The 23,542-nt window shown below is 37.9% G+C and overlaps 1 protein-coding gene across 2 annotated transcripts in view; it reads right to left on the bottom strand.

Annotated features, from left to right (window-relative positions):
- Window positions 1–23,542, bottom strand: part of BRD4 (bromodomain containing 4) — a 198,497-nt gene that overhangs the window by 82,620 nt on the left and 92,335 nt on the right. For both annotated transcript variants that reach the window (XM_036742378.1, XM_036742379.1), the window contains exon 2: window positions 11,533–11,851. In XM_036742378.1, the coding sequence (XP_036598273.1) occupies window positions 11,533–11,817 (285 nt within the window). In that variant the 5' untranslated portion in view covers window positions 11,818–11,851. The remainder of the gene's footprint in view (window positions 1–11,532; window positions 11,852–23,542) is intronic.

Here is a 23,542-nt window from a genome sequence, read left to right as displayed (position 1 = left end):
GAGGAGGAGAAAGGTTAGATATGGGTTGGATAAGACAGACTAATTAGTAAAGATTATAACTTTAAAAAAAAATGAGAGAAGCAGAAGGTATTTAACTTTCATAGTCATAGAATAGGGGAAGAATTCTTAACCCAATAGGGGATAGGGACAACTACAAAAGATAATTATCATGAAATTCAAAAGCTTTTGTACAACCAAAATGAGCAATTAGGATAACAAGTGAGGTCAACTGGGGAAAAATCATTTGCATCAAATATTTGATACAATCTGCCATTGAAGATTGTATCAGTAAGGCAATAATAACAATGTAGATGATAATAATCAAAATGCCTATGTGGTTCTGTATTGCAAAGTTTACCAGACTCTCCATATAGAAGATAGAAGAGGTAAACCATTTATTCAGACACCAGAGAACCATATCCCACAAGCCATTTATCCAAACTATCAGAGCTGTAAAACATTCAATACATAATATCACAACATGGAGCCTCGCCATTCCAAAACCTCTCCGACCCTACTGGGGTCTTCCCCAAAACAAACTCACAGTACAGCTAAGTCACAGCCTGTTCAGCTCTAACTATCACAATGGTGACCATTAGCAGCCATAACTGTGCTCTCTCTCTCTCAGCATTTCCTGTGACATAACTTCCTTTTCCTGTCAGGAAGCTCCTCTCACCACATATGACTTAGGCTTCATGTGACATAAGCAGGTCACATGGCCTATTAATGGGTGGGAAAGATCTTCAAATCTAAATTGCTACTACAAAGACATGTATAGATATAGCAAATGAACAAAAATATAAAATCAAAAGCCATTCCCAATGGAAGTGATCACAGGATATGAACAATCAGCAAAAGTAGTACATTCTAATATCAACTATATGATAGAATGCTCCAAAAATCACTAACAATGAGAGAAATGCAAATCAAAACAACCCTGAGGTTTCACCTCATACTTATTTAATTGGCAAACTATAAGCAGTTGGTGCTGGGAGGGGATATGGGAAGACAGGCATTTTAGTAAACTTGTAAATTGGTACAACTATTCTCCCAAACATCTGAATTAGCAGAAATTTTTGTGGTACCAAAGACCTGGAAATAAAAGTAAACACTCATGTATAAAACATAGATAGCAATGCTAAAGATAATTAAATTTTTAGTCATCATCTCACCGCCCCCACCCCCACACACCAAGATGCGAAATGTGAAAGTTCTACTGCTGCCCAATAATAGCTACAGTTCCAATAAAAGGATGATAGATTAGGTAAGTGAAGAAATGTTCTGGACCATTGCTGCCAGCAGCTGTGGTGCTGAGATGGCTGAATGCCGTAGAGAGTGAAAACAAAAACACAAAACACAGGCCAGGCAAGAGAGTAAAGAACAGCTCTGTTTATTAAACTGAGGGACAGGGCTTATATATACCCTTTTAGGCAAGCAGAATCAACAAATCCACATGTGAGGCATTTGCATAATGCATTACTTCCTCATGCTTTTGTTCCCTTTTTGCCATAAACAATATTGTGTTAATAGCCAACAGGTGGTATTTAGCACTTGTATGCTGAGGGAGGGATGGAGAGACCACATATCAGCACAAGAGCAAGAACAGGCCTCTGGGCTGTATCTTACCCCAGAATGGACTTTCTTAGAGCTGGCCCTCTACATCTCCCCCCTGTTATTTTAAAATGGAGCTTAAACTAATAAAGAGTCAAAAAATGACTTGTAGAAGACAGGGCCTTATAAGACACAACAGTGTTAGGAAGGCAAACAAGGGAAGAAAGTGGCAACAAATGTTGCTAAACGGGTTGATTTGTTTTAGGAGTTGAAATAACTTATTGGTGATGTCTTCAGGATCAATTCCTGAGGCTTTGCTGTGTTCAAATAGGTGAGTGATAAATTCTAAGTCACGTATATCTCATGTCACATTATGATTATGCCATAAATTTGTAGATACAAAGAAATAGGGATATGAGAGACAAGCTTATACACAGTAATCCCCTTTTAAGTAAATATGGAAGGACTGATCGATGCATTGACAAATCGAAGAGGGGCAGTCCCCTTTATGAATATAGATATAGAAAGTCAAAAAGGAATTGTCTCTTTTAAGATTCTTATACAGCTGTCTGGCAAGGAATATTGTCAGTGAAATCCTCTGGTCCTTAGCATCTCCTCCAGCTATCTTCAGCACTGCATCTCAGCATCTTCCTCTTCTTCTCTTCCTGTAGGAACCAGCTTTCTGTCCATACTCCTACAAGAGTGACCTTAGCACAATGCATAACATTCTCACATTGCTTAAAGAATACTTAACAAAGTGAGCCCTAAGAGGCTCGCATGCATTTCTACCATTGTTTATAAAGCTTTACTAAGTGGGTAATAACAAAGTTTCTACTTACTGCAGAATTCCTAGATGTTACAAAGTTTCCTAGTCAAAAAGGTGTTGTAATAGAATCTCACACTGGTAACAGAAGGACATCTTAAGGTGAGTCTTAAGCAGGTTGTATAATTTTTTGCCATGTTCTAGTTTTAGATATTGCCCAGTAGGATAACACAGAAAAGGTCATCAAACCTCCACCTGTTAACAGTACAGGATCACATTCCCTCTGAGTAGCTTGTGGAACTTCTCTCAGATACTGATTTAATGCAGAGAAAAATTAGTTATTTGCTTTTGCCCGAAACAGTAAGTTATACCAATCACAGACTTTCAATAAACAATAAAGATTTGCAAGGACTCACATACACATAAGGGATTTAATTAAACATCTTTCCTTCTCAAATTTAAACTTGTCCTGGTGTAAAAGCCAATCAGAATCTTTTCTATCTATTGTACATAAACCTGCAATTTCTCACCAAGCCAAGTTCATTATTCAGAATTCACATAACTCAAACAAGTTCTTTTCTCCAGGCTGATGACATTGCCCGTGCCCAGGAAGGGGTTAATACTGGTACTCTTTACCCGCTGTCCTCCATACAGGAGGACTGTTCTGAATGGGCAGAACCAACCTTCTTCTTACCCTTTTATAAAGCCCTCTTCCCCCCACCCCGTTTTTAAGAGAATTTTAGTGATTCTAATTTTTACTCAAGTAGATTTCACTTTTGTCTTCACTCCTTAAACTTTTTGAGAGTGAGAACTTTGAATTTGCCAGTCAAGGTGAGTGGGACTCTGGAAAAGATCCAATGGTGCCTTGTCCCTTCTCCTTGTACTGAGACTCAACATGTCTCTTTGTGAGATTTATGCATTTTCCAAATTTGCCTTAGTACCAAATAGTACACCAGATTCAGACTTCATTTCACTTAAATTCAAGGGCAAAAACTTCCCGCTTTCTTTCTTATCACTCTTCACATTCCAAATTGGCCAGATTTGGAATAGAGGAAGAAAGAAAGATCACTTTTTCCAACTACTTCCCAAAACGTTCCAAAATTTATTTCCTTCTAATTTTGACCCAATGTTTTCAAACCTTATTTCTTTCTAATTTTGATCTGATGTTTCTCCAATTTGCATTTTCCATAACAAAAACTAAACAAGAAAACATTTTTTTCCTCTCTAGAGATAATGGACATTACAGCGCATTAGATTACACACTCCACACAGAAACACAGATACAGAACACAGACACAGAGACAAGAAACACAGAGGATTTTTGAATCCTTTACACAAATTGCTTGGCCCTCAGGAATGTAATGGAGGCCAGGTGTGATGATTTACTAGGGTCTTGGAGACTCGACTTTTGAAGATGACCTGCGGCAGATCCCTAACCGCAGGGGAAATGAGCCTGTCTCTGCTGTCTCTAAAAATTCTTATAATTTGGGTAGTTGTTACTAAGAGATCTCTTTCCCTTACTAGCTTTAGAACTTTCATATAGTATTCTTGGTCTCGTTTTCCTGATTGTGTTTGCCCCATTTCTGCCTGGTGATTACCTTAGAATAGGAAAGTGAAGTAAAGGAGAGGAAAGATTATCACCCTCCCATCTCCTTACTCCCTGTACATACAGCTGGTGGGAAAGAAAAAAAAGGAAAGTGAAAGTTTTTAGTACCTGAGAAAAGATTTACTGCCCTATACCTTAGTCGACTGTGTATGTTGACCAGAGTCTCCGTTTTTTTTTTCTTCTAGGGCGTCTCTACCACGGGAGATTGACTCTTTCAGTCTCTGTCCTCTGAACCTCTCTGCTTCAGGTGCGTCTGTGTTTGCTCCAACTGTCCCCCTCAGGTCCGTTTGCTTTGTCTGCTTCGGGTGTCCTTGCCTCAGGGTCCCTCTTTCGGGGACCACTTGCCACCAGCGGCTGTGGTGCTGAAATGTCCGCTGATGGCCGAATGCCGCGGAGAGTGAAAAGAAAACACAAAACACGGGCCAGGCGAGAGAGTAAAGAACAGCTCTGTTTATTAAACTGAGGGACAGGGCTTATATACCATTTTATACAAGCAGAATCAACAAATCCACATGTGAGGAATTTGCATAACGCATGACTCTATCATGCTTTTGATTCCCTTTTGCCGTAACCGATATTGTATTAATAGCCCAAAGGTGGTATTTAGCACGTGTGTGCCGTGGGGGTTTTGGAGACAGCACCTGTGTACCAAGGAAGCCTGAAGAGCCTTCATCCTGAGCAGCACTTGTATGCCACTGAAGGGATGGAGAGCCCAAATGCCGAGTTCTTGCCCAAGTGCAAGAACAGGCCTCTGGCCTGTATCTTATCCCAGAATGGACTTTCTCAGAGCTGGACCTCTACAGACCATGGGTTAAAACACTGCAAAGAGAGGATTTGTGGTGTGGAAGAACAACCCAACTTACAAATATTACAAAAAGGGCTTTAAATGGAAAAGGAGGGGCAGAGCCAAGATGGCGGCTGGAAAGCAGGGACTTGCCTACAGCTCTCCCCCAGGACTTATCACACACCTATAAAAAATGGCTCTGAACAAATTCTAGAACTGCAGAACCCACAAAATAGCAGAGGAAAGCAGGGCTCCAGCCCAGGACAGCCTGGATGGTCGCTGGGTAAGGTCTATCGCGCATGGAGACGGTAGCGGAGCAGAGCCCAGCGTGACCTGTGCCCAGACCAACCAGACCGGGAGCTGGGCAGAACATGCCCTGCCACCCTCAATATGTGAACCGTGGCAATTACCAGATTTTTCAACCCACAAACACCAAAGACAACAGAGAAGGTTAGTGGGAAAAACCGCAGAGAAAGAGTGAAAGGTGTTTTCGGTTTGGCCACTGCCCAGGGGGTAGCAGAGGTGGTGAAGCTCTGAGGCAAGCTTACAGAACTACAGCTGCAGTTGCTTCTGGCCCCAGGCCCACCTGGTGGGAGGAATTAAGCTGTGGATTAGAGCAGGAGTGCAGAGCCTGCTTAGATCTGAGTGGCAGTCCGAGTTGGGGGGTCTTGGGGGAGGAGGAGCACTGGTGTGGCAGAGCTTGCTGTGTAGAAACAGCTCTGAAAACAATAGTGCAGCCCCTCAAGCTTGGGAAAAAGTACTCTCTACTCTACAAGCAGTCATACCCCAACAAAAAACTCAACGGTCAAGTAGTTGGCTGGGAACATGGCCAGGCAGCGAAAACGGACTCAGATTCAGTCTCAGACTTTGGAATCTTTCTTTGGTGACAAAGAAGACCAAAACATACAGACAGAAGAAGTCAACAAAGTCAAAGAGCCTACATCAAAAGCCTCCAAGAAAACATGAACTGGTCTCAGGCCATGGAAGAGCTCAAAAAGGATTTGGAAAAGCAAGTTAGAGAAGTAGAGGAAAAATTGGGAAGACAAATGAGAAGGATCCAAGAAAACCATGAAAAACAAGTCAATGACTTGATAAAGGAGACCCAAAAAAAAAAATACTGAAGAAAACAATACCTTAAAAAATAGACTAACTCATATGGCAAAAGAGCTGCAAAAAGCCAATGAGGAGAGGAATGCCCTGAAAGGCAGAATTAGCCAAATGGAAAAGGAGGTCCAAAAGACACTGAAGAAAATACCACCTTGGAGCAAATGGAAGGTAGGGACTTTATGAGAAACCAAGATATTATAAAACAGAACCAAAGAAATGAAAAAATGGAAGACAATGTGAAATATCTCATTGGAAAAACCACTGACCTGGAAAATAGATCCAGGAGATATAATTTAAAAATTATTGGACTACCTGAAAGCCATGATCAAAAAAAGAGCCTAGATATCATACTAACGTTGAACTGTTTTGTTTACATTCCTACATGGAAAGATGAGGTGTATAATTCATGAGACCTCAGTATTAGGGTAGCTGCAGGGAATATACATAGATATATATATATATATATGAGATATATAGATATATAGATATATAGATATATATATGTAGCACACACACACACACACACACACACACACACACACACACGATGAGTTGAATATGAAGGGATGATATCTAAAAAAAATAAAATTAAGGGATGAGAGAGGAATATATTGAGAGGGAGAAAGGGAGAGATAGAATGGGGTAAATTATCTCACATAAAAGAGGCAAGAAAAAGCAGTTCTGTAGGAAGGGAAGAGGGGACAGGTGAAGGGGAATGAGTGAATCTTGCTCTCACTGGATTTGACCTAAGGAGGGAATACCATACACACTTAATTGGGTATCTTACCCCACAGGAAAGGAGGAGGAAGGAGATAAAAAGGGGGGAATGATAGAAGGGAGGGCAGATAGGGGGAGGAGGTAATCAAAAGCAAACACTTTTGAAAAGGGACAGGGTCAAGGGAGGAAATTGAATAAAGGGGGATCGGTTAGGAAGCAGCAAAATACAGTTAGTCTTTCACAACATGAGTATTGTGGAAGGGTTTTCCATAATGATACACATGTGGCCTATGTTGAATAGCTTGCCTTCTTAGGGACGGTGGGTGGGGAAGGAAGAGGGGAGAGAATTTGGAACTTAAAGTTTTAAAAGTAGATGTTCAAAAAAATTTATAATTCAAGCTCTTGTGGAAATCAATGCTGAAAACTAAAAATATTAAATAAATAATGTTTGATTGATTGCAAAAAAAAATTAAACTGAAAAAGAAGGGGAACTAAAGTATAAGAAATAAAGAAGAAAAATGTGTAAATAAAATCCATGGTCTTATATGATACACAAATGCACATAGTTAGCTGTAACAGATAAGATGAAATAAATCCTATTGCAAAGACTTGAATTTAATTTCACTGGGTGTTGCTAAAAGTTGATGGGATGAGACACATGAATGGATTTGGCTTTTGAAGGGCACACCAAATTTCAAAAGGCGGGGGAGGGGCCAGGAATGGAGGTGGGAAGGAGGAGGGGTATTCATGAGTAGCATTATATACTAAAGAGTTATGCTCATTTCAGTAAATCTGGAAACAAGAGTAAGGAAGCATGATAGAAGACACTGGGGTGAAGATTAATGGCTGCAGAAACAAATGTTACTGGTCAAGAGTATTCTAAAGACCACCCAGACAGAAAAAAGAAATAGGAGTTCAAGACACAGATTAGAAACCTGGCATGGAGGCAGGTTATATTAGAGGCAGAGTATTTCGATTATCAAGACATCAGTTGGAACTTTCTATGCCAAAAGCAAAGCAGCTATTTCTTAATCTGCCTTAATGATAATTTAATTATTCAAAATATGGAACAGTTATCTTAGATCAGATTCTGACCAACAATGAAATGGCTGCAAGGAAGGAAATAATGGGAACCTTGGGGATGAATTACTGACAATTCCATCCTGGAATCTGTGATAAGGAGGAAAGTTCAGTAATCTGACATGTACCCTAGATTTGGGGTTAGGTTTCATAGAAAAGAGTACAAGCAGGAACTAATGGTCTAAAACTCAGGAATTCTACATGGAATGTCAGCCAAGGACAAACTCTTGAAAGATGAAATGAAATCTGAAGCCATAAAAAGAAACAATGATGAATTAGGAAAAAGGAAGAAGATGGTGCTGGTGTACAAAGGGCCTATTTGATGAACACAGAATTCACTGACCAATTCTGATTTCTAAAAAATGAGTGAAGTGAGGTAACTGATTCCAACCTAGCCTCAGACACTTACAAGATGTATGACCCTGGGCAAATCATATAACTGTTATCACTGAAAAGCAGGGATAACAAATGTTCACAACATGACTATTATGGAATTGTTTTGCACAACGATACATGTAAAACCTATATTCAATTGCTTGACTTCTCAAGGAGGGTTGATGTCCCCATTTGGGACATGGGACTCAAAGTTCTAAGAACAAATGTCAAAAAAAATTGTTTTTACATGCAACTGGGAAATAAGATATAAAGGCAATAGGGTATAGAAATCTATCTTGCCCTTCAAAAAAATAAGGGGAAAGGGAATAGGTGAGAGGGTGACAGAAGAGAGGACAGACTGAGTAAAGGGGCAATCAGAATACATGCCACCTTGGGGTGGGAGGGAGAGTAGAGATGGGGAGAAAATTTATAACTCAAAATCTTGTGGAAATGAACGTTATAAACAAAAAATAAATTTTAAAAACATCTGTAAACTTAAAAAAAATACACTTAAAACTATTTTCCCACTGGATTTTTCCCCAAAGTCTTTCACACAGTTATATATTCTTACTTGAGGTTTGCCCCCACAAAGCAATTTCTATCCACTTCCTCCTCCTTTTACCACCTGATTATTTTAGCTTTTCCTTTTCATTACAAATGGCTCTCAGGCTGAGAAGATAGACATACTCTTACAGAGTTTACGGTGTTATACACTGATATTGGTCAAACCATTCCATAAAATGTAGAATTAGGCAAAAAAAAAGGAAAGTCTTCATCCCCTTTAATTGAGCAATCCTACTGCTGGTTACGTACTTGAAAGATGTCCAATACAAAAAGTCATTCATGTATCTATTTGTGTGTGTGTGTGTGCGTGTGCGTGTGCGTGTGTGTGTGTGTGTGTGTGTGTGTGTGTGTGTAAGCATATTTTGTGAAATAAATAAGTGGGTGCTTACCAACTGGAGAGTGGCAAAACATACTGTAGTATATGAATGGTGGACTATGCTATAAAAATAAATGAAGGATCTCAGAGGAATATATTAAGATTAGCATTCAGTAAGTGGAGCAGAAAAACTGCATTTGCAGTTACTACAACAACACGAAGGAAAATAACCGAATACTGTGTAATATTAATGACCCTGACCTCAACGAAAAGATGATGATACAGTGAAAGGTAGAGTGGAAAGTATTCAGTAATGACTGTGATGTTAAATTAAAACATTTCAATACAATTAAAAAAAGAAAGTTCTCTCCTCTCTGGGGCCTCGAGAGTTGCTTACAGAACCTAGGCTCAATCCTGCTTATCTATACCCTGAGAAAAAACGTATCACACAACAACCAGGAAGGAAAAACACCTTGACCTAATCCTCAAAGAAAAGTTTTCCTGGGCTTTTTTTTTTTTGGCTTCCACTGATCTCTGCCACAAAACACTAGCATGGATGTAAATAAGGAAAATGTAGTGAAATCATAAGAGTTCTGAGGAAATCACAAAATTTAAACCAAAATAATAAAGGAAAACATAAAAAAGATTATTTATAATTGTAACAAGGCACTCTCATTTCTTTTGTTTTTCTATTTTCATCTTCATGCCTCAGTGCTATTGATAATATTCTCAAAGGTTCACTCTCATATCCTCCCATTGTCTCCAAAAGATTGGAACCTAAATCTATTCCTTTCCTATATCCTAGTTCTTTCCCTACTGTCTTTCAAGTAAGTCCAAGTCCTCTCTAGCCTTAAAAATCTTCATTAGATCCTCACATTCTCAAGTTATATTACATCTCTCCTCCCTTTCTTACTCCTAGAAAAAGCTATCTAGCTGCTGCTTCCAAACCTGCCCCCCCATTCCTTACCTCTGAAATTTGGTTTTTGAGCTCAACACTAACTGAAACTGCTCTTTCTAAAATTACCAATGATGTAACAAATTGCAAAATCCGATAATCTTTTCTCTTGGCTCATCGTTTTCAATCTATTTATTGCATTTGATACTGCTGACCACATCTCTTAGGTATGACCACTATCTCCTCTCTAGGTGTACATGAAATGACTTCTTCCTTATTCTCCTATCTGCTCCTTCTCCATCCCACTTTTGGATCATGTACATATGCCTAGTCGTGGATACTTGCCAAGATTCTGTCCTAGGCCCTTGTCTCTTACTCCTCTATTCTCTCTCTCTCTCCCATTATACTCATGAGTTCCCATTTAACTATTACCATTATGGAGATGATTCAGAGACCAAGATGTATATCCAAGTCAAGTCGCTCCTCAAGAATGTCAGTCCTGGACTAACAATTGTCCATTTCAGGATAGATATGTCCAAAAGAAAAAGCAAATATAGTGCGTGCAAAATGGAGCTCATTGACTTTCCCAGTAAAGCCTCCTCTTTTCAAATCTTCCTTATTTCTGTCAGAAGCAACACTCCACTACCTTTCCAATATCCTGGGTTCATAAACATGGAATCATCTTTGTCTTCTCACCTACCTTCAGCTCACACATCTAATTAGTTGATAAATTTTGCTTCTACCAACATCTTCTCACATCCATCCCCTTCTCTCATCTCAGATAGTCACCACTTTAATTCATATCCTAATCACCTTTTGCCTAGATTACTACAACAGCCTCCTAATAGTTTTCCCTGTCTTTTACCACTCTACATATTGCTGCAAAATTGATTTTTGTTTTGGGCAGGGCAATTGGGGTTAAGTGACTTGCCCAAAGTCACACATCTAGTACATATGTCAAGTGTCTGAGGTTGGATTTGAACTCATGTACTCCTGACTCCAGGACCAGTGCTCTACTCACTGCGCCATCTAGCTGCGCTGCAAAATTGATTTTTATTGTGTACAGATGTGACCATGTTATCTTCTTACTCCATCAACTTCAGAAGCTCCTCTCTATTGCTTCAAAAATAAACTCCTTTGTTTATCTGTTAATGCCTTTCATAACCCTGCCTCAACCATCCTTCTAGGTTCACTGGCCATTGGTTTTGTCATCTGTAATCCAGCCAACTGGCCTTCTCATTGTTCCTCAGACACTCAATCTCCCATCTCTGTGTATTTACACTGGCTATTACCTATTCCAGGTATGAACTCCTCTTCACCTGCATTTCATAGAATCCCTCTTTTCATCCAAGATACAGTTCAAGTGACAGCTTTCTATATGACCTCCTACAATCAACTGCTAGTACATTTCCTCCCAAAACTAACTCATCACTACTTTGTATTTTACCCTGTAAATACATACACGTTCTGATTCTCCCATTAGAATGTAAGTGCCTTATAAGTACAGAATTTAAGTTTCTGTTTCATATCCTCAATACCTGTTAACAATGTCTGACATACAGTAAGTACTAATAAGGGTTTGTTGATTGACATAGCACCCCGAAAGTCACCTTAAAACCACTCAGATGAAAAGAATGGCCAAACCTTTAAACTCTAAAAAAATGTCAATTGTTTCTCTGGGAAAGGCCAAAGAAATGAATACAGAATAACCATTCTAATTGTTTTAACAGGCCAAAATGTGGCAAGCTGAAAGTTTTCAGGCCAGGGTACTTACAGGGAGGTTCAGCTTGACTGCATCCACAGGCTGTTGGAAAGGCCACGCAAACTGATGTTTCCATAACGTCTTAAGCACCACTTTGAGCAGATATTGCAGTTGGTTGGTTTGTCTCTTGGGTTTGTTAGGGTTGGAAGTCTCTGGGGGTGGGGGATTACTGCCTGCAGTGCTGCCTTGCTGGGGTTGGGCCTGGGCCTGCGTTGTAGACATTTGTGTAGTTTCTAGTCCATCCCCCATTACTGGTAAATTTCTCAGTCTTGTCCCAGGGCCACTCTCCACAGACATGCTATTGATCCCATTGCATTCTTCACTAGGAACTCTGTAAAAGAAAAGAAGACTTGTCACCACACGTAAACAGTCTGAGATTCTGCGACTCTAGTAAATAAAAGTTTAACTTTAGTAAGAAGGGACCTTAGAGGTGGGTCAATCTACATTAAGCAATAATTTTATCATACAGACTGAACAACCCTATAGGACTATTCCAGCCAAGTCTCTAGGGTAATTAATTTATGGTCCAGTTCCTCCATATTTAAACTAATAAATGTAGCTTACAAAAAAAACAGAAATGTTCAAGGATCTCTTTTGTGACAGCACTGAACATTTATTGCAGATGGGAAATGAACTGAGAGTAGAAATAAGTAGGGGAACAGGCTGAATTACATGTGTACTGTGCTTTACAGGGAAACAGGTTATGTAATGGCACTGACTACATTGAGCATTGTACCATATAAATCTAATTGTGTGTATTATGCCATAAAAATGACAGCTATGAAGAACACAGAGAAAATCTAGAGGACTTACATGAACAGAACATGAAGAATGAGTTACAAAATATTCACAGGAACAAAGGAAAATGAACAAAGTTTTAAATTAACTGATCATACCTTCAGAAGCTAAACCTTGACCACCACCAGACCTCTTATACAATAAAGAGATAAAAAAAAGAGGTAAGGTTTCATACATATAAATTTTTTTTTTTATACCAGTGGCTCTTTTTCTTACTGTCAAAAAGTAGAAGCTAAAAGGGTATCCATATGCTTGGGGAGTGGCTATACAAATTAGGGTACGTAATTATAACAGATAACAATGATATTGAGCAGTAAGAAATTACGATAAAGACCATTTCAGAAAAACCTGGGAAGAGTTATATGAACTGACACAGCGATGTGAGCAGAACCTAGATAACAATTTATACAGAAACAATATTTTAAAGAAAGAAAACTTGGAAGAATTTAGTGTAATGACCAACCACCACTTCCAGAGGATTGATAAAGAAACATCCTACCTTCCTTCTGATACAGAGAAAATGGACTCAAGGTACAAAATGAGATGTATATTTTTAAATACAGCCAATGTGATGACAGATAAAAAATGCTGCAGAGGCATGCAACAAATACTAAAAGAATATAAATGTATCATCCATAGAATAGACTCAACCACAGGGTTTTTTAAAGAATAATTCTAATTCATTTTCTTTCATCAAAAAACTTGAAGGAAAAAAAGCAGGGGTGGGGGTGGGAGGGAAGACCAGGAGAGGGGCTTTATATTATTTAAGGAAATGTACTAAGTCAGTAAGAGAACAAGCAGCAGAGAAGAAACAACCCTGTGAAAATAATCAACACTTACTACTGATTACACTCGACACTTTGAGCCGTATATTCATGCTTCTAGTCTTTATAAGTTGTGTGTGGCCAAACCAAAGCCTTGTACCACTATTACTATTATCTGCTTGTCTTTTGCTCCTTCAAAAGGGAAACGTCATACTTAATTCCATATTTTTTACTTCAAATCAGTTTAGGATTAAGGGGCATTATACAACCATTTTTTAGATTTTATACCCTTCTGAGAGTGCTCTGAGATTTTAATTATCCTTTAGAAAAGAACTATAATGTAATGGTTTATATATCATTAGTGGTAAAGTTAAGAGGAATCTCAACTTAACCATATTCTATTAGTTAAAATGAATATCTACTGAACACCTTTCCATGCCAGTCATTTTGAGGAATACAAAGATAACCAAGAAGATCTTGGCCTCCTAGAGCATAAACAAGTCATAGGAAAGTTACGGTATTGTTCTGTAAAACAGAACAGTAAAAATAAATGTTAAATGCATAGGTATTCAGAGGCAGAATAACAAGTATGAATATTTGTATGGTAGTTTCTCATATATTATCTCACTTGATCCTCACAAATATACCTATGAGATGCCATAGGAAATAGCATTATTCTCATTTTACAGATTAGGAAATAGAATCTCAGTGAAATTGTGACTCACTCAAGGTAATAATTTTGGTTAATGGTAGCAATCAAAATACAAAATCAGATCTCATCCCTCAGACTAGGGGTGTTCTCCTTTCATATCCAACGGGTCACATCTTTGCTCAGAGATAGGTGAGACAGCACATACAATGAAGTTCAACTGTAAGGCAGATGTTAAGGTCCAGTAGTTCTCCATCACCTGGAAAAATTGTAGTTGAATACTCCCTACTTAATCCCAGTTGTGTAAATTCCTTCCAGGAGTAGGGTACTGAGGAGCCTAGTCCATGACCTTTGGGAAGACAGGGAAGGAGCTAGCAGCTCAAAATGGAGTAGGGGCTGTGAGTTCCCCAAAAAAGCAATAATTAACAAATGTCTCCTTTTGGCAGGTAAATACTGTTTTTATAAGAGACTACCTACATATGAAAGGAAGATTTGGACAGGAAGCAGTCTTTCAATTTTTATATTTGAAAATTAAATATATTTGTAAATAGTATTACATCCATTTCCCAAAAGGGGGGAGGCAATGAACAATAAACAACAGAGCTTACTCCCAGTCCATTACATCACGTGGTTTAGTAGTTCACTGGAATAGGCTCCTTTTTTAATTGTGCTGTTAATGCTCTAAAACAGAGATGTCAAAGAGGGACCTACAAATGCAGAATCAAGATTAAAATGCAACTAGGAAATAAAGGTTCAACTTATGAAAGAGTTATTGTGAAGAAAGTACTTGGAAAAGTTATATTATGTCATGTATATATGCACATGCATACATGTACATATAATATATACATATATATGTACATACACAAATATACACATGTGTATACACACACAATTTGAGTTGTTATTATAGTTAGAACACTCTGGAATAGTGAAAAAATGAGTCAGAAGCATGAATCTAGACTCTGATAATTCCCAGGATGTTCCATGGTATACCGTGAATTAAACATGCCCTAAACAGAACTAACTGATTAGGTCCCCAAACTTACCCCACAACAAATTTCTCTATTTTTGCTAAGGACACCACAATCCTCTTGTCTCCAAGATTCAAAACTCTGAGGTCATTCTTGACTATTCGCTCATTCTTCTCTATCAAACCAGTTGCCCAATTCTGAAAACATATGAATCACCATGTCACTACCCTATTCAAAAATCCTGAAAGGTTCCTATTCTGCCTACTGTTTCTGGGACAGAATACAAATATATTAGCCTGACATAGAAAGGCCTTTACAATTTGGCTGCCATCTATCCCATTTCAGTCCAATTACAAATTACACCCATTTCCACATTCTCCCTTTTAGGCAAAATTATCATATTACAAGATACTTCTAGTACAGAGTATTTCATCTCCTGCCAATATACTTCTGTTTAAAAAAAAAAAAAGGGAGGGGGCAGTCCCCTGAAATGTACTTTTTCCTTTCTTACCAAAGAATCCTTCCTCCCTTCAGATCACAAGTGAATATATAATCCACAAATATTCTTTAAAATATTCCACAAATTATTCTAAAAAAATTTAGACAAAAAACACCCTACCTGCTTTTATGAAGCTGAATATAGTTCCAATATTTAAAACAGGGAAGGATACAGCAACAACAACAAAAAAAATTACAAAGAAAAATAACAGAAACAAATTAAATAATTTAAAATAAAATCTTGGTCAAAAGACTCTGGAAATAAATTTCAAAAGTTCACTGTAATCAAGTTGATTTTTACCAATGATGCAAAAATGGTTCAACATTAGGAATACAATTAAAACATATTAAAGCAAAAGCATTCAAAATCACATATTGTCCACAGTGAGAGCAATATTTTAACAATAATCAACTGTGAAAGACTTAGGTACTCCAACACAATTCCAAAGGACTCACAGTAAAAATGCTATCTACCTCCAGAGAGAGAAATGATGAACTCTGAGTAAAAGTGGAGTGTAATTTTTTTTTCCATTTTATTATTCTGACTTTTTTTGCAATGTGGTTAATATGGAAAAATGTTTTGCATGATTTCACACATATAATTGACATCTTAGTTCTTGGCTTCCCAGTGGGTGGGAGAAGGGTTGGAGGGAGAGGGAGAAAACTTGGAACTCAATGTTTTTTTTAAAAAGTTTGTTAAAAGTAACTAATTAAAGTAGAAAACTGAATCATATAGCAATAAAATCAAGAAAAGGCCTTTAACAATGTGCAGCATTTAATTATGCTAAAAATTTTACAAAGCACAGGCAGAGGATCTTTTGCCTGTTGATTTGATCTCTAGCATAAGGCCCCTTCTTCTCTCCTCTGACAATGCCATTACTCTAATGCAGGGTCCTACTCACCTCACACCAGGACTACTGCATTAGCCTGCAGGTGGTTCTGTCTGCCTCAAGTCTCTCCAGGCTCCAATCTAACCTCCATTCAGCTACTAAACTGATCTTCCTAAAACACAGGTCCAACCATGTCACACACACCCTACACCCCCACCTCAACCCTTAACCCCCAACCACCCTCAATAAATTCCAGTGGCAACCTGTTGTCTCCAGGGGCAAATTCCCACAAACTTTTAATAATAAAGGTCTACTAATCAGAATGGAATTTTGGGAGGGGGGGTACATTTTGCTTAACTGGGGTTCAAAATGTAAGAATGGATATTATGTTATCTTGTTTTGCGCATACAGATGTTCCTGGGAAATGGTGAACACTCCCACGCTGTTGGGAGCTTCAGATAAACTTCCATATCCTGTTTTGCAAGGACAGCGGTTGGGCCCCTCATGGGAAATAGGGGGAAATAGAAAGGTTGGGAGAAAACAACCAGCCAGAACCTGAAGGGTCATGCCCCATTCACAAGTGTCCTCACTTGTGAATGGGGCCTGCTCAACTAACCTCATTAATATTAACTTACATGCCCAAGGGGCGGAGACTGTGCCATTTTCTAATCATGGAATGTATGATCTGGGAGGGGAAACATGTTAATGAGGGCATGTAGTGGGAGTTCAAGGAAGAGTTGTAACCTTGAGGAGTCTGGACCAATCACGACTCTGAGGGGAGGAGTCAGACTACACTTAACAATATTTAAGCTTGCTCTTGCTCTTGTATTGGAATGTGTTCTTTGGGAGCAGCACACCAGATTTCCCAGAGAAGTGTAATATTCACCTTCCTCCGTCCACTCTCTTTCTGCGTTCTTTCCATGAGAAGGTGACTGTCAGGTGGATTTTCCTAAGGGCTCACAACCAGGAAAGGAGTGACCAAGTCTGAGAAATCCTGTGATCCCCACTAGTGTATTTCTCACAAAATTTAGTGTTCCCTATCAATCCAAACTGATTGTAAACATAGTTGGAAGGGTAGGTGAAAGTTCCTTAATTAGTTAAATGGATTTTGAAATATGGAAATTTATTTTGCACTTGCATTAAGGTCCAAAAAACACTGCTGGAACTATAGTTTTAGTTGAAAAAGATATTCCTGTAAATTTATTTGGGAATGGAACCTGACTTCTTGTTTTAACTTCTGATGCCACAATAAGCATATAAAGCATTCATACTGCAATTCAAACGTTAGTTGCCATGGAATTGAGTTTATCATCGTATAAGTTTTACATACAAGTACTGTTTTGAGTTGTAATTTTAAATGTAACAAAAACTAATCACGGCCCTGAGCTAAAAAAGTAGTAATAAAAATGTCACTCATCTTCTATTTTGACATGATGGGAATGCATTGGTAATAAAAAAAAATCAAATGTTTCAGAATGGCAAAAAAATTGGGAAGAGAAATGAGAGTGATGCGAGAAAACCATGAAAAACAAATCAATGACTTGATAAAGGAGACCCAAAAAAATACTAAAAAAAAAAATATCGAAGAAAACAACACCTTAAAAAATAGACTAACTCAAATGGCAAAAGAGCTGCAAAAAGCCAATGAGGAGAGGAATGCCCTGAAAGGCAGAATTACTCAAATGGAAAAGAAGCTCCAAAAGACCACTTTAGAAAATGCTACCTTAAAAATTAGATTGGAGCAAGTGGAAGCTAGGGATGTTATGAGAAATCAAGACATTATAAAACAGAACCAAAAGAATGAAAAAATGGAAGACAATGTGAAATAGCTCATTGGAAAAACCACTGACCTGAAAAATAGATCCAGGAGATATAATTTAAAAATTATTGGACTACCTGAAAGTCATGATCAAAAAAAGAGCCTAGATATCATCTTTCGAGAAATTATCAAGGAAAACTGCCCTGATATTCTAGAGTCAGAGGGTAAAATAGAAATTGAAAGAATCCACAGATCACCTCCTCAAAAAGATCCCAAAAAGAAAACTCCTAGGAATACTGTTGCCAAATTCCAGAGCTCCCAAATCAAGGAGAAAATACTGCAAGCAGCCAGAAAGAAACAATTTGAGTATTGTGGAAACGCAATCAGAATAACACAAGATCTAGGAGCTTCTACATTAAGGGATAGAAGGGCTTGGAATATGATATTCCGGAGGTCAATGGAGCTAGGATTAAAACCAAGAGTCACCTACCCAGCAAAACTAAGTATCATGCTGCAAGGCAAAATATGGATTTTCAATAGAATAGAGGACTTTCAAGCTTTCTCAGTGAAAAGACCAGAGATGAAAAGAAAATTTGACTTTGAAACACAAGAATCAAGAAAATCATGAAAAGGTAAACAAGAAAGAGAAATCACAAGGGACTTACTAAAGTTGAACTGTTTTGTTTACATCTCTACATGGAAATATGATGTGTATAATTTATGAGACCTAAGTATTAGGGTAGCTGAAGGGAATATACATACATAGATACATACATATATATGTGTGTATATATGTAACACACACAGAGGGCACAGGGTGAGTTGAATATGAAGGGATGATATCTAAAAAATAAAATAAAATTAAGGGATGAGAGAGGGAGAAAGGGAGAGATAGAATGGGGTAAAATATCTCACATATAAGGTGGCAAGAAAAAGCAGTTCTGTAGGAAGGGAAGAAGGGGCAGGTGAGGGGGAATGAGTGAATCTTGCTCTCATTGGATTTGACCTGAGGAGGGAATACTATACACATTCAATTGGGTATCTTACCCCACAGGAAAGGAGAAGGAAGAAGATAACAAAAAGGGGGGAATGATAGAAGGGAGGGCAGATAGGGGGAGGAGGTAATCAAAAGCAAACACTTTTGAAAAGGGACAGGGTCAAGGGACAAAACTGGATAAAGGGGGATAGGTCAGGAAGGAGCAAAATATAGTTAGTCTTTCACAACATGAGTATTGTGGAAGGGTTTTCCATAATGATACGCATGTGGCCTATGTTGAATTGCTTGCCTTCTTAGGGAGGCTGGGTGGGGAGGGAAAAGAGGAAAGAATCTGCAAGTTTTGAAAACAGTTGTTCAAAAACAAACAAACAAAAATTTTGCATGCAACTAGGAAATAAGATACACAAGCAATGGGGCATAGAAATTTATCTTGCCCTACAAGAAAGGAAGGGAAAAGGGGATGGGAGAGGAGTGGGGTGACAGAAGGGAGGACTGACTGGGGAACGGGGCAACCAGAATATATGCCATCTTGGAGTGGTCAGGAGGGTAGAAGTGGGGAGAAAATTTGTAATTCAAACTCTTGTGAAAATCAATGCTGAAAACTAAATATATTAAATAAATTAAATAAATAAATTTAAAAAAAAAGAATAGGACCCAGGATAAAGCCCTGGGAGTAGATAACCAGGGTTAGTCTGAGTGGCTCTAGGCCAAAGAAAATTAAGATAGCAAGGAAAATCAGGAAAGAGCAATAATAGGTAACGGAACACAGTAAGCTTTCAAACATTTGTGGAAAGAAGTCATAAGTGCATATTCTTTCATCTCTAGATCTTTAATTTACAGAAACAAAACTAAAACAGGGCTCTTATTGGTTAGTCAAGATTGAAATATTTATGTGAATGAGGAGGGAGTATGCAAAGAAAGCACAGATCCTTAAAAATATCAAAGTAGTGTCTATTGGGACTGTGTGAACTAGGTCTTAGATGGAATGAGAGGCAGCATGACTTACAGAAATACTCTCCAAAGTGCCAGGCCTGTTCCCAAAGGATATACACATTATATGCTCAACCAATCATAGTGTGGGATAAGATGGGTGAAATCCCACCTTCCCTTGAAATACCTCCATTGGAGCTCATCTGTCTTCTTTTTCAGTCAGGGTAACCCTGAGTCACAAAGGAAGAGAAGGCATGGATGGATCAGAGAATCATAAATGTGCAAGTAAAAGTGTTCTAAGAGGTTGACCAGTCCAAAGAGCTCATTTTACATAAGATGAAAAAGGTTCATAGAAGTTAAGAGATTTCCCCAGAGTCATACAGCTTATAAATGTCTAAAGCACAATTCAAACCAAGGTCTCCTGGACTTTAAATCCAACACTTAGACTATTCTACTGCAGATCTTGTACCCAAATTCATCTCATTTTCAAACTTCTTGACTGCTATTTACCATTTCAGATTCACCATTTTAGTGTTCTTTTCCACTACTCTTCACTAGACATATCCAATTACTTGCCAAATCTTGTCATTTCTAACTTAACATCACTCTCACATCTGCACCCTTCTTTCTACTTATATAGGTTCCAATGTAGTTTTAAACCTCATCACTTGTTTGTTAGCTGAACCATTCCTAAAGTCTCCCTGCCTCAAGTCTCTTTTCTGTCCAATACATTTAGCTGCCTTTGATTTTTGTAAAGCATAGGTCTGTCATTAATTTATTATTCAACACCCTTATTAACTTTAAGACTGAACAGTATTTTATTTTTCTCATCTATATTAATTTCTATTTTTGCATTTTATAATATAGTAATGAGCTGCCAGGTTTGTAATTTAGAAACAAATATATACATATTGAGGTTCCTAATAGGAGTGTGATCAAAAGTTTGGAGGCCACTCACTGGCTTAGTGAATCATGTGCTAGAAAACCATGAAGACTTATTTCTCTGAAATACTGAAATCATCCTTCTACTTGCCTTCCCCAATACTTAATGCAAAGTGAAGTGAGCAGAAACTAGGAGAACATAGTACAAGGTAACAGCAATATTGCAACAATAATCAACTGTAAAAGACTCAGCTACTCTGATCAATACAGGGATCAATCCAAGACAATTCTAAAGAACTCATGATGAAAATGTTATCTACCTTCAGAGAAAACTTATGAACTGAGTGTAGAATGAAACATCTTTTTTTCCTTGGTTTTGGTACTGAGGTCTGTTTTTTTTTTTTTGGTTACATGGCTAATATGGAAATATGTTATGCATGACTTGCCTCCTCAACATGAGGAGGTAGAGGAAGGGAGAGAATTTGGAAATGAAAAATAAAAACAAAATCGAATTTTAAAAAGAATAAAAAACCAAAAGATTTTCTATCTTTCCAAATGGAGAAATCAATTCTTGTTTCAAACTACTTTTATGAAGTCCCTTACTGTAAGGGCATGTGATTACTATGACTCATTCACACCAAAGGTCTGACTCACTCTGGAAAGAAGCCCAGCTCTGGGCACTGCCCAATGAGTAACATGAAACGAACTTAAGAGGTCATCTTTTATGCTCAAATGGCTATAACCTCATTAATACGAGTATTCTCTACGAGGATTCAAATCAAAACTCATTTGTGCCTATCCATCCTGTATTTGACTTTTGCATCATTGATAAGTAAACTTACAAGTTTGCCCTAAGGGATCCATCCCACATGACAGGAGTGTTTCTCAAGTTCTTCTAGTATTTCAAGAATACCAAGTATTCCAATACATGACTAGGTTGTCAATTGGCCCTCATGTATCTTGTATATTAGAGCCTCAGAAGTATATGATGCAATTTTTCTCCTGTTGACACTATTCCTTCTGATTCTGGTCACACTGATTTTGTTTGTGGAAAAGCACTTCTTGTCTTTAACTCTAAACAAATCTCCCAGGTCTGAACTTCCCTATATTATTAAAGGGCATGACCATCATCACAGTCAACCAGGTTCAGAACCCCTCAGTGTCACTCCCTCAAGTCCTTATTCATCCCACATATCAAATCATGTCCTTTTCTATTTCCACAACATCTCTTGTCTATGTCCCCTCCACTAACATAGCCACCATCATAGTTCAAATATTCAACACTTTTCACCTGGACTACTCAAACAGCCTTCTAATTGGTCTCCCTTTCTTTTCTCATCTCAGTCCATCCTTCACACAATAAAGTGATTTTGCCTGACCACATCATGCCATCCATTAAACTCCAGTAGCTCTTCACAACCTGAATTCATTTCTATCTTTCACAGTTTCTTACACATTACTCAACATTCCTATAATCTTATTTACTCTTCATCACATTAGATGCTACATCTCCCATCTGTTCCCTTGAATGCTTATCCTCCTGGTCTCCACTTCTTATATTCCTTCAAAAAATAAGCTCAAACTTTCAAAGACTTGGGAAATCTAAACACCATTTCTGAGGACTAATGATTCTGAGAGTTCAGAGGGAAGACAGAGAAACATTTTTGGACATCAATGTGGGAATTTGTTTATTATACATGTTTATAACTGGTCTTCCTTTTCTTGCTTATCAACTAGAGGGGAAGAAAAGGGGAAATGAGAGGGTCAGAAGGGATCTTCATTTGAAGATAAAACTTAATCTAAAAAAAAAACTTGAAAGATTTTTAGAACTCTAATCATTGCAAAGACAAACAATAATGTGCGAGAAGACTGAAGACTAAGTGTGCTACCTCCCTTCTGCCAGAGAGGTGTTGGGCTTAAAATGCAGAATGAGACATATGGTTTTTGAATGTGACATGTAGGAATTTATTTTGCTGGACTATGCATATTTGTTGAATGTTTTATTTTTATTATTCAAATGGGATGGTAACATTTATTAAGTTACATATACAATATATATGTACATACATAAATATAAAACTCATTAATAAAATAATAATAAAAACAGAAATAAAGAATAAGCTCAAATGCCATCTTCTGGAGGGAAGGAACAAGCATTCATCAAGTGCATACCTACTGTGTGTCAGGTATTATGCTAAGCACTTTACAAATATCATCTCATTTGATCCTCACAACAACCCTGGGAGGTAGGTGGAGATTATTATTCCCATGTTACAATGGAAGAAATTAAGGCAAATAAAGGTTAAATGACTTGCCCACGGTAAAACAGCTAGTATGCTTATGAGGCCAGGTCTTCAACTTGGGTCTTCCTGACTCAAGGCCCAGCGCTCTATCCACAAAGGCTGTCCATCTTTATTGGTCTCCCCAGCTACTAGTGTTTTCTTCTTCGATGTTATCTTCCATATCTATTTATGTATAAATCTTGCCTCTCCTATTAGAATGTAAGCTCCTTGAAGTCAAGGACCTTTTTTTTTTGGGGGGGGGGGGGGAGGAGGACAGGGGACCTTCTTTGTTTCCAACACTTAAGACAGTGAGGAACACATAATAAGAACTTAAAAATGCTTGTTGATTAAGAGATTGAAATAAAAGTTCTATACATATATATATATATTACAAAATATTCATAGTAGTACTTTTTGCAGTTACAAAGAACTAGAAAAAAGATGTCCATTGACTAGGAAGCAAATTGTGGTACATGAATGTAATGAAATATTACCACACCTTAAGAAATAATAACATGAATGCAGAGAAGCATGGGAAGATGTATATGAACTGATGTATGTAAATGTTAAGAACAACAACAAAAAACCATCCCAATATATAATATTTTGTGATTTTATTAATCACAAAAATTGAAATATGGAAGGGGTATCTCAACAGT

The sequence above is a fragment of the Trichosurus vulpecula genome, chromosome 1 (genome assembly GCF_011100635.1).
Source record: "Trichosurus vulpecula isolate mTriVul1 chromosome 1, mTriVul1.pri, whole genome shotgun sequence".
In the NCBI taxonomy this organism is placed as follows: Eukaryota; Metazoa; Chordata; class Mammalia; order Diprotodontia; family Phalangeridae; genus Trichosurus; species Trichosurus vulpecula.
This window is presented reverse-complemented; position numbering and strand designations above follow the sequence as displayed.